This window comes from Meles meles, chromosome 10 (assembly GCF_922984935.1).
Source record: "Meles meles chromosome 10, mMelMel3.1 paternal haplotype, whole genome shotgun sequence".
Classification (NCBI taxonomy): Eukaryota; Metazoa; Chordata; class Mammalia; order Carnivora; family Mustelidae; genus Meles; species Meles meles.
Window position 1 is genome coordinate 74,489,825 of NC_060075.1, and position 12,512 is coordinate 74,502,336.

General features: G+C 35.0%; 1 protein-coding gene across 1 annotated transcript in view; it reads right to left on the minus strand.

Annotated features, from left to right (window-relative positions):
• The window catches only part of CFAP69 (cilia and flagella associated protein 69), a 52,387-nt gene that overhangs the window by 29,852 nt on the left and 10,023 nt on the right, over positions 1–12,512 (minus strand). Inside the window, exons 3-8 of the mRNA XM_046020896.1 lie at positions 11,326–11,391; positions 8,809–8,918; positions 6,581–6,657; positions 2,845–2,943; positions 1,904–2,053; positions 1,622–1,799 (exon numbers count right to left, since the gene is read on the minus strand). Of these exons, the coding sequence (XP_045876852.1) occupies positions 1,622–1,799; positions 1,904–2,053; positions 2,845–2,943; positions 6,581–6,657; positions 8,809–8,918; positions 11,326–11,391 (680 nt within the window). The remainder of the gene's footprint in view (positions 1–1,621; positions 1,800–1,903; positions 2,054–2,844; positions 2,944–6,580; positions 6,658–8,808; positions 8,919–11,325; positions 11,392–12,512) is intronic.

The window sequence follows — 12,512 nt, forward strand, 5'->3', positions numbered from 1 at the left end:
TTCTACTCTCAATATATTCAGTACCTTCCAGGGTTTTTTTCTTTTTTCTTTTGCCAAATTCTATTTTCACTTCTGTTCCCCTGTCTAGGATGCTCTCTGAATGCAAAACTCTTCTGTGTTGCCAGTTCATATTTATCATTCAGATACCAAATTAGGGTTCATCAGGAAGTATTTATTAACTCTCCAAGTCTGGGTCACGTTCTGTGGACATTTGTTGGTTTGGGCATTTGCTGGTTTGCTTCCAAGCACTCATTTGCCCTTCTTCTTCGTCTTTTTAAAAAGATTTTATTTTTTTTAAGTAATCTCTACACCCAGTGTGGGGCTTGAACTCATAACCCCAAGGTCAAGAGTTGAATGCTCTTCTGATTGAGAAAGACTGGTGCCCCTTGCTTGCCCTTCTTATGATAATAGTACCCTTATTTTTATTTAGGCATTTACCCTTTTGGTCTTACGAAGATGCTTTTAGCTTCCTTTTAGCCAGAGCATTTCTCTGTCACTAGTAATTCAAATCTGGAATGGCATATGGCCAACCCAGACCACTCAGGACCAATAGGGACTCAATTCAAAGAACTTTCTTTGGCCTTTCAGAAGAGCAAGTCTTCTCTTCTGCTTGATTTGGGGTTGTGATTGTGTGAACCTCAACTTGTTAGGTCTCACTATGTGGATCTTGGGAATAAAGCTAACACAGTGGAAAACTATAGAGGGATGATGAAGGCCCATATCTTGTTATTTGCTGAGCACATGAAACCAGTTTTATCCTTGACCTTGTAGTTATATAAGCCCATAAATATCCTATGTGATTTAAATCAATTGGATTGGGTATGCTGAATCACTCTTTTCTAGAGAACATGTAGCACTGTGATAGTCTATTTCATAGCATTTAGTTGTCTGTTTACTTGTCTATCTCCTAATAATAATGTAAATTCCATGAAAGCAGAGATCATGTCTGCATTGCTTTCTTTTGTATTTCTATGGCCCAATACTGAAGTTGGTACAGAGAAGACAATAATTATTTGATGAATAAATGGATAAGTTACTTAAAGACTCACTTATATTTTATTGCTAATGCTTACTGCAATATCTGGAAGAGAGTAAGTATTTAAAAATAGGTTACTGGGGACACCTGGGTGGCTCAGTGGGTTAAACCACAGCCTTTGGCTCGGGCCATGGTCCCAGGGTCCTGGGATCGAGTCCCACATCGGACTCCTTGTCCCACAGGGAGTCTGCTCTCTCTGCCTCTGCCTGCTTGTGCGTTCTCTCTCTCTCTGACAAATAAATAAATAAATAAAATCTTAAAAAAATAGGTTGCTGAATGAACAAATGAAATAGTTCTTTTAAATGTCTAACGCATTTTATACTTATTCAAAGACATAATTTAGCTTTGTTAATAAGCTACTTTAAAAGCTTTACAAATAGGAAAAACAAAAAACAAAAACCAGCTTGCTATTGCAAAGATGCATTTACACCACAACATAAAAATGATGTCCTGAACCATAGGACATCACTAAAAATGGACATGACTCAAAAGCCTAATTGAACACAAATTCAAACAAAGATGTTAGTTATGTTACTGGCTTTCATTTTAAGGTTAAAAAACATTCCTATCTAACCACTTACTTACAGCAAACATTCCAAGTTACTAAGTTGTTGTATGGTTTCTTCTTTTGGAGATTTTTCCAATAAATTCCAAAGTATTTCTGATGAACGAAACAGAAGCTGTCCAGAGGGGTCTTGGTCATTGAGGTGAGCACAGATTTCTCTGGCTGCTTGTGCTTTCATCATTAAAGTGCAATTAACTTCTGAAAATAAATTTAGAAATTATTTATGTTGTACAGTCTTGACACCGTTGGATAGAAACAAAAATAGTTGAGAATGAAGTATTTAAAGTTAATAATATACAAACCAGAAGTTGAAAGATGTTGGAGAGCTTTAAGTACCCAAAGTTTCTCAACAAGTTGATTTTCAAGTAAGGTCAATGATTCGACCATTGTTTTTGCCAATCCACTGACCTCAGCCATCTTAATCTTATATGACGAATTTGCTTGCTGGTAACCTAACAACAATTAGTTAATAAATACGTACAGTTTTCTCACACAGTAACCATCTATGTTCAGACAAAGGAATGAGTAATATTATTAAACAACTGCAATAAGAACTTTAAAAAAAGTTTGGCATTTTGAAATTGTATAGCACAAGGATAGACAAAATTTTTCTATAAAAGGCCAAATAATGAGTCAATTTTGAATTGATTCATTAAACTTAATATATATTATATTAATTAAATTTAATATATTATATATATAATATATAATGATGTATGTGCTCCTTATAAAGTTCAAGGATTTAATTATTTCTTTGGAGTCTTCTAGCAGAACAGACAATGTCTGAAGAGTAATTGGGCGGAGTCATCATAAACATTTTCCAAGAATACTGACTCATCAAGACCCCTGGCTCAGGGTCATAAGTGACTTAATGGAGACACCTATCGTTTCTGAAAGGCTGAGAAGTCAGGTGCACCTGACCACAATCTTCAATAAAAACCACAGGCCCCAAGTAAAGTCAAGACTCACTCTTCTTTCCTTTCTAAGTCTTCCGCTCTGTCCATATCTACACTTTCTCTATGTCTTCAATAAACTCTGCTCTCACTTCGACTTGGCTTGTGTTTGATTCCTATCCTGCACAGAGCCAAGGACCCTTTTGGCCAGTCCTATGGGAACACTTCTGGGTCCTTGGAGCTAGCCAGCTTGCATCAATCCCACTGTGTCTTTCCAAGTTCAAAGAGAATGAGAAAGAATATTATTTTATAGACATAAGTTATTACCAAAAGACTATTGAAAACTTCACCTGTAATATGCTTCTTTGGTGGTTCTGCATGATAAAAGTCAATAATACACTTACAAATTTGTATCCTCAATTCAGAATTTGATATTTTCATCAATTCACCTGACAGAAAAAGAAATGAATGCTATTTAAGAACATTGTCATGTTTACTTGCAAATTTAAATATGTTAGTAGTATGATTAAAAATATCCTTACTAGAAGTTCAAACTGGACTATGTAATTTTATTTTTTAATTTTTTAAAAGATTTTATTTATTTATTTGACAGACAGAGATCACAAGTGGGCGGAGAGACAGGCACAGAGAGAGCAGGGGAAGCAGGCTCCCTGCTGAGCAAAAAGCCTGATGCGGGGCTCCATCCCAGGACCCTGGGATCATGACCTGAGCCAAAGGCACCCAGGACCATGTAATTTTATACATGCACACATGCATACGTGAAATATCTTGGATCTATCATTATAACATTATAACATGATAACATTATATCATTATAACATTGGCCCCTCAATCAACTCAGCCTCTCCTTCCCAGGAAGAAAAGAATGGTGGTTAATAAGATAAATGCTGGAACCAGATTGTTTAAGATTAAATAATGGCTCTGCCACTTACTACCTATGTAAACTTGTGTCTTACTTTCCTCATCTATAAAATGTGTATAACAATAGTTACTATTTTAAAGATTGTTGTGGGAACTAATATGAAAAAAAGTTGAGAATAGTGTCTGGCATATAGTAAGTTACTATTATTATTCTGGCAAGATATGGGTTAACATATTTCTCTTTAACTAGAGAATCAGTAATTTGTTGCCCCTAATAATGCATCCTTTGCTTAGAGAAGTTCCAAGTGAGCTCTGCTTTTCAATTTGCTAATAGAATGGAAAACAAAGAGTTTCTGGGCAATCTTTGCCCTACCTGTAATAGTTTCATGTTCAAGTTATCTTGGTGGAGATGAAGGCTTGGGAGGGTTCCTTTTAAGGCATATCTAAATTATTTCTGAACTGGATTCAGCCTATACTTCAGACTGGTTTGTTCTTGCTCGATTAACTACAACTTATCCCTACGAGAAGCCAAAAATGATCCATGGAATTCTGGAAATATTCTGTGTCCTCTGCATGCTTGGGACAACTGGAGTTGGGAAAATCAGCTTCAGGGCTGAACCAGATGTGGGGAGATTCTGTGAGGGAAACAGATAATGTTCCCGAAACACTCCTGTTTTGCATTAGGACTTGCATAATGTTCACCTCTGGAAATGATCAGTGAGTGGGGATGCAAATGGACAGGAGGAAGTACATAGGAGAACCTCACCCTTGCTTTAGGAGAATCTGTCTGCAAAAGATACCACTAAAAGAGAAGAAAAAAGAAGACAGTTTCAATATGTTTCCCTTTTTTAAAAAATACTTCCTTTCATGTTGAAAAATCACATGTTTTGGGAAAATTTAGTCAATGGGAACAACTAAAATTTTCCAACAAAACTAAACAAATGTCTAAATGTATGGGAAATTGTAAGGTTTCTCATCTGCTTCTCTACCCTTTTAGTTCTTGTAAATTGAGGTCATTTCTCACAATATCCTGTTTTAGATTCTCAGGACAGAGTACCAACTTTTTCCCTCATACATTTCCAAAATCCTACTCTTTTTTTTTTTTTTAAAGATTTCATTTATTTATTTGACACACACACACAGAGATCACCAGTAGGCAGAGAGGCAGGCAGAGAGAGAGAGTGAGGGGGGAGTAGGCTCCCTGCCGAGCAGAGAACCCAATGTGGGGCTTCATCCCAAGACCCTGAAATCATGACCTGAGTCGAAGGCAGAGGCTTAACCCTCTGAGCCACCCAGGCACCCCCAAAATCCTACTCTCGAATCAGAAATAACTATCACTACTCTTTTTTTAAAATTTTTTTTTCTTTTCAGTGTAACAGTATTCATTGTTTTTGTACCACACCCAGTGCTCCATGCAATGCGTGCCCTCCCTAATACCCACCACCTGGTTCTCCAACCTCCCACCCCCCGCCCCTTCAAAACCCTCAGGTTGTTTTTCAGAGTCCATAGTCTCTCATGGTTCATCTCCCCTTCCAGTTTCCCTCAACTCCCTCTCCTCTCCATCTCCCCATGTCCTCCATGTTATTTGTTATGCTCCACAAATAAGTGAAACCATATGATAATTGACTCTCTCTCTTTGACTTATTTCACTCAGCATAATCTCTTCCAGTCCCGTCCATGTTGCTACAAAAGTTGGGTATTCATCCTTTCTGATGGAGGCATAATACTCCATTGTGTATATGGACCACATCTTCCTTATCCATTCATCTGTTGAAGGGCATCTTGGTTCTTTCCACAGTTTGGCGACCGTAGCCATTGCTGCTATAAACATTGGGGTACAGATGGCCCTTCTTTTCACTACATCCGTATCTTTGGGGTAAATACCCAGTAGTGCAATTGCAGGGTCATAACTATCACTACTCGTGAATCAGAAATAACTATCACTTAAGAGAAAAGTTAATATGATTAACCACTATTAAGTAGAAACTGGAAGTTATTAGTAAAAATGAACAGCTTTTGTTAAACCCATTATAATCTATAGTGTTATTTTAGTTTAAACTCATGTTGTCAGCAATCAAAAAACAAGGGATAGGACAGTAGCACTTGCAGTCAACAATGAGTGAAGGGAGCTCATTTTAAGCTCTAAGAGTTCATACTTACTTCAAGTTTCTAAGGCAGGCAAGCTGTTCTTCAGCAGAGAGCAGACTGACACAGTAAGAAAGAGCATGTATTTATCATGCAAATGCCCACCAACACTCTTAGAGGCAACTTTTAAAAATAGTAAGGGCAACAGAGCAATTTTTTAATGTTATCAACAAAAACTACATCTTTTATCTGTTAATATTATCATGTCCTCTTTAGGGTTGGCTTCCCAGTGTAAATTTTGATGCTAGGGATTCACAGAATTAGTTTCTTGTTAGTTCAGCTCATTTGTTCCTTGCAGTCATCTTATCTTACTCCCCATGTTTATTCTGATTTCCTTGGCATCTTTATCCACTCTAGCCCATAGTAATTTCTCCCAGAATATCTACCATTAAAGACTATGAAACTTATGTAGATATAAAAGGATTAATGTTTTCCATTTTATTATTTTTATTTACAATTCTAGATTATTTGATGGATAATTTGGATCTCAGTGCTTCTAGCAATTAATTAGATTCTAGCATTTATTAAAGTTTAATGTTGAAAACATTTTTGTGATTATTGAGAGGTACATATACTTCTGATTTACAAAAAGTTGAATATTTCAACAAACTAAATAACAACAAGACAAATAAGCATTTGCCAGTCCTTCAATTAAGGAACTTGTTGGTATCATAAAATGCCTCAGTAGAAAACAATGCAAAAATTATCATCAAGCACACTATGACTAATTCCCAACCAGAAACAAGAAAAGAACCTACATATGGAAGAGTACTCTAAGACTTAGTGAATAAAACATTTCTTTCTTTCTTTTTTTTAAAGATTTGTTTATTTATTTATTTGACAGACAGAGATCACAGGCAGAGAGAGGCGGGGGAAGCAGGCTCCCCGCCGAGCAGAGAGCCCAGTGCGGGGCTTGATCCCAGGACCCGGGGATCATGACCTGAGCAGAAGGCAGAGGCTTTAACCCACTGAGTCACCCAGGCGCCCCAGAACATTTCTTTCTTGTCAGTAGGGCCTGTCATATGCTATACCTCTCTACCTAAAGAAATCTTAACTTACCCAGGAGTGCGATTGAATTAGCAGTATCTTCAGCATATGTTATTTCATCTGATACTTTCTTTTTCAAAAATGGCAAGCTTCAATAAGAATGAAGAATGCAGGAGTTATATTCAATGAAATCCTTAATTGAAACATCATTTGCATCTCTCCCATCCCCCTCCCCTCCAGCAACCCTCAGTTTGCTTCCTGAGATTTAGAGTCTGTTATGGTTTGTCTCCCTCTGTGGTTTCCTCTTGTTTCATTTTTCCCTCACTTCCCCTATGGTCCTCTGTCTTGTTTCTCAAATTCCTCATATCAGTGGGATCTCTATAGGACTTTTAATTCATGTTTTCAAGAAAAAAATTTCAAGATATTTCAAGGGCTAGCTATGAAAAGGACAATTTTGTTTGTTAGAATTTTTCATTTGAAACCAGTAACTTATTAATTGTTATCCAGCTCTTTGTTGGATCTCTAAAGTGAAGAACTCTAAAATTACTTCTTCTGGTCCTCAAACTTTTTTCTTTTCTGACAAAGGAAACAATCTAAAAGATAAAACACTAGAAGAGTTTTCCTCTCAAAAGGTTATGAAAATCGTACACATTAAACTGATGTAGTGAGAAAACATACTACACAGAAGCCAAAACAGGAAGGCTAGGTTTTATTTTTTATTTTCAATGTTTTTATCCCCCAAAAATGTCTTGAGAAGGGGATCAAGTGAGGGTGAGGTGTGGAGAAATACGTGATGAAAGCAGAAATTAGGAAAGGAGAAAAAAAATTTAATAATGTGAATAATTATGAAATATGAGGGAAAGTAAGGAGTACAATTCAAAAGTCTGTCACTTTATGTAAGGAAGCATTCAATCACAGCTTTTATAGAAAACCAGTTCTTGGTGGAGCTCTTTGCTGGCATTGCTTATAGGCCTGGTATTCTAGGACTTTCAGAGCCTTGAAATTTGAAATGATAACAATATAATCTCACATCAATATAATAGTAATTTCCAATTAGTACATAAAAGTTCCTTAAAAGCACCAGAGCAATAATTTATTTCTTTATTTTTCACAGTCTGTATTAAAAACTAAGGCATGGTAAAGGCATCCGATTAGTTATTTTTGATTATTTTGTTCAGGTAGCAAAAAAATTAAGTGTATATGGGGCACCTGGGTGGCTCAGTAGGTTAAGCCTCTGCCTTCGACTCAGCTCATAATCTCAGGGTCCTGGGATTGAGCCCCACATCGGGCTCTCTCTGCTCAGGCGCGAGCCTGCTTCCCTCTCCCTCTCTCTCTGCCTCTTTGCCTACTTGTGCTCTCTCTCTGTCAAATAAATAAATAAAATCTTAAAAAAAAATTAAGTGTATATCATTATAAAATTTTTAAATATTATTGCTACAAAACCGAAAAGAGTTAAGACTACCAAGTATAAATAGTCCTAATAATATTATTTGTATGCTAAAAGAAACATGCTATTTAAAAAATTAAATTGGTAGAAAGATTTAGAAGGTTAAACTAATGGAAATGTTTATACCTACTTTAAGAAATCTCCTCTACTCTATTATATTGAAAACTAAAAATGGGTATTTTAATGTATATTTCGATTACCTTACTATGTGGCAGCAAAGAAGCTGAAGATATTACTAGTTCCCCCAAATGGTTGGGGAAACAATAATATGGAGGATAGGATATATTAATTTTATAATGCTGACCTCTAATTTACATTTAAAAATTAAATTAATGTAATTTACACTTACCTTAAAATGTTTAAAATTAATTTTATAATTCTGATTTCTAATTAACATAAAAATATATACCAGAAATGACTGGTGACATTTTATTCTTCATTCAAATTTGAAAAATCAATAAAACAAGACTCAGAACTTAATATACCTTGGAGAATCAAGTTTTGTAAAGAGAAAAAAACCAGACCGAAACTAGTCATAAATGTTCATAAATTTTCTCAAAAATTCTCTTAAAAAATCACAATTTCTTGCTTTCACCTCACATTTATTATTCACTTGAGAACAACTTATAATGACAAAACATTTTAATATACTTACAGTTTAACCTCTTGGGCTAGCTATCTTGGACTACAATAAAACTGACTGCCTTTGAAATATCGACTGGAATCAAGTGAGGAGGTGAGGTTTTCTGAGTTATTACTTTACTATACCATACTGTATATCTTTGTAATACAAAATAAAACATAATAAAATACTGCATGCTAATGTAAGTAAAGTTAAAGAAAAATAACTTACCCACATAATTTTAGGATATTAAACGCAGATTCTATAAAGTGGGGCTGGTTTTCAATTTTTTCTGCACACAGATTCAAAATTTTAAATATTTGTGCTAAATCCCTTAGGGGCTTTAATATTTTTAGTTAAGAAATAAAATTAAGATTAAAAATTACCATATTCTTTACAAACTTCTATCAAGAAAGTCTATAGAATTCCATCTATTTTGTTAAATGTGGTTGACAGTGTTTTAATTATACTAATTTTGAACCCTAAATAGGAAAACTTAGAACCATATTTGTCTCAGGATCATTATTTAATTTTTGCCTCAGTAACCTCTTTTCAAAATATTGTTTTCTCTTCTCATCATATCTTTAGAATTTGATTACGAACTATTATACCATGGATTCAGCTGATCAGTAACTACTGGCAATAAGTAATAACACACTGAAAACAGTTAATGACTCACTTTTATCTTTCATCTTTCCCCCACTCACTTACAAAACATACACCGCTCCAGAATAAACAACCCAAACCTACCTTACTTTATTTTATTAACTTTATTCAGATGCATTTTCTTGCTTTTAAGATATAAACTGAGATTTTACTTCCTTTAAAACTAGTATAAAAGCAAAATTTACCTCTTCTAAATCTTGAAATAACAGCACCTTTTATCTATTTAAAAAACCCACTGGTACATAAACACATTTCCCAAGTTTTCTTTTACAGCCAAGGAAACATGATAGTTGTGATATACTTCTTTGGTTGAATCCTTTCACTTCTAGTCTCTTTCTAGGACCTTTTTAGGAAAAGATGGGGAATCTGGATATATTAGAAGGACAAACCTCTGTTAACTACCCAGGGAAGTGACCAAGATACTCTCTAATTTATTTTTGCTTTATGTTTTATCATATATAAAGGCAGCCTATGAAGAGCCATCAGAAACAGAACCATTTGGAGGCACTTGGGCAGCTCAGTCAGTTAACCAAGTCCAGCTCTTGATCTCTATCTATCTCACTCAGGGTTAGGAGTTCAAGCTCCAGTGTGGAATCTACTTAAAAAAAAAAAAAAAATAGAGCCGCCAACCAATTGCTACCAACTCTCTAATGTGAAGAAGTAAAAATGATGGAGGTGTTGAGGTATCAGGGTAAGATAGGGAAAGATATCACTTGCTAGTAGACTTTTTTGGCTACCAATAAATAATGCTCAACATCCACAAGCCCTCAGGTAACTGATGGGCATAACAAATCCATATAAAAGAAGGTTAAAATAAGGCAAGAAAAGAATTAAAATAAAAATTTAAGGCATATTTCCCTGAATGGGATCCTTAAGATGTTTGAAATACTGAAAGAACCTAATATTAGAGACTTACATCTTCTTTAGAAAACTTCTGGAGGTTGTGGAGATCATATATACTGAAGGGGTGCTCTATAGACCACTGCCAATTCTGAAATTCTCTGTTACCAGTCCGTGGTAAGATGACTACAGAAAGTGAGAGTTTTCTGTGACAACTGTATTGCCTTCTGTAATAGCTAAGTTATATGCAAAGCTTGTAACAACAACCACCACCACCACCCATAAACTGGCTCTTAAGCACAGATAATTTTGGATTGCACTGGTTTCCATATGTTCTGATCAGGTGGTGTATACAGTGGGGGATAACATATTTATATAATATTGTACTGGTTATCATGCACTTGCATGTACATTAGCTCATTTAGTCTTCCTAACCACCTCATGGGTGCTGTTATCTCCATTTTATAAGGGTGGAGAAGTTAAGAAGTTTATCAACATTACAACTAATCAAGTAAATTGGTGAAAACAAGACTTTGACTTGGCCCTCCTAACTAGGTCCACTATCTCTCTGAGTCTATAAAAACTGCCATTATCTGCACAGAATTAAGTACATTAATCTTTTTCTTCAATTTTATATTCTGAAAAACAAAAAGTATAATTTTGTGAAAAACACAAAATGTTAGCTATTTTCTGTGGTAGACAGGATAATGGCCTCTCCAAAGATGCCCACAGCCTGAGTCCCAGGACTTGTGAATATGTAACCTTACATAGCAAAGGAACTTTTCAGATATGATTAAATTAAAAATCTTCAGAGGGGAAAGTAATCCCAGATTGTCCAGATAGGCCCACAGTACTCAGAGGGATCCTACCTGGGAAAGAGAGAGCCAGGAGAGGATCAGAGAAGATGTGACCACAGAAGCAGAGGGGAGAGTGGCACTACTTTAAGAGGCCATGGGCCAAGGAATGCCAGCCACCTTAGAAGCTGGGAAAAGCAAGGATGGGGATTCATCTGGAGAGTTTTCAGAAGGAAACCAGCCCTGCCAACATCTTGACTTTAGCTCAGTGATGCTGACTTTGGACTTCTTACCTCCAGAACCGTAAGACAAAAGCTTTAAGCTATTTTGTGGCACTACGTTTGTGGTAATTTGTTACAGCAGCAAGAGGAAAATAATACAGTTTCTAATAAAAATTCTCTCATTTCAGGATAAATGAAACAAACATACATATATATGTAAAGGATACAAGTCCATTCTGATAACACTGCACAAGTTTCTTGACAGAGTTAAGTTGTTTTTCTTCTAAATCATCCTAAAACAAGTTATATATTTTAGTACTTTTGTGCCATTAAATCTGTTGAGATTTTTAAATTTTTCTTTAATATAAAAAGAAAGTAGTCATTAAAATTATCAAGTAATTCTTAAATTACTATGTTATAATGTAAGCATTATGTTTCCTGAAATAGTGAAGGTAAAAATAAATGTACCATTCAGATTTGATTGGGAAACTGAGAATCAAAACTAAATTAATTAAAAGCAGCATTTGATTCCAGAAACAATATTAACGATACTTGAATTTGCTGAGCATTTTTCTATGACATGCTCCATATATATGTACTATAGATACATGTTATTTTATTAATTTTTAAAACAACCCTTTAGGAAGGTACCATTACTAAATCTCTTTTCCAGAATAGGAAACTCAAGCTGAAACACTAATTTGTCCAAAATTACCTAGCTAATAAGTGAAAGTGTTAAAAGTCAAATTTGACAATCTGACTGCAGAAATTGTATTTTTAACATCTAAATAATGCATAAACATCTTCCACCAATTAAAACAAAACAAAACTCAATATAGTGATGTGTTTGTTTACGTAACTGACTCTGTCCTTCTAAAGTTCTTAAATCCTTCGTGAGAAGCTGTGGCATTTTTTAAAATATATATATTTTTTGATCTACTCTTATTTAACAACTAGTAGGAGCTCTATGTGGTTGACTTTTCCTTTTTCAAAATGCAGGTATACTCAAAATTAAAAATAACTTTTACAACAAACACAGCCAGCAAGAGATACATTGTTTTTATTGTCCTTTTTTTCTATGTTAAAATGTAGAAACTAAAAGATGTTAAAACAATAAATAAATTTTTGTGCCTAGTAATCACTATACATTGTTTGGTTTTGATTGGCTCTACCATGATCAACCTATTTTCCAGAAGTATGCAATCTTCATCCTGTAGTAATTTTATACTGTGTTGGCTTTTAGGCACTCTGCTGATTCTTGAGTAATGTCAGGAGAGTGTGGTGTGTGAGCATGCATTAAATGCATTTATTATCTTTTCTCCCAATGCCTAAACTCTCCACTTTGAATCTTATATCTGAAATCATTTCATCTCCATTCCATTTGGTATAAGATTCCTCGCAAAATAGATGACTT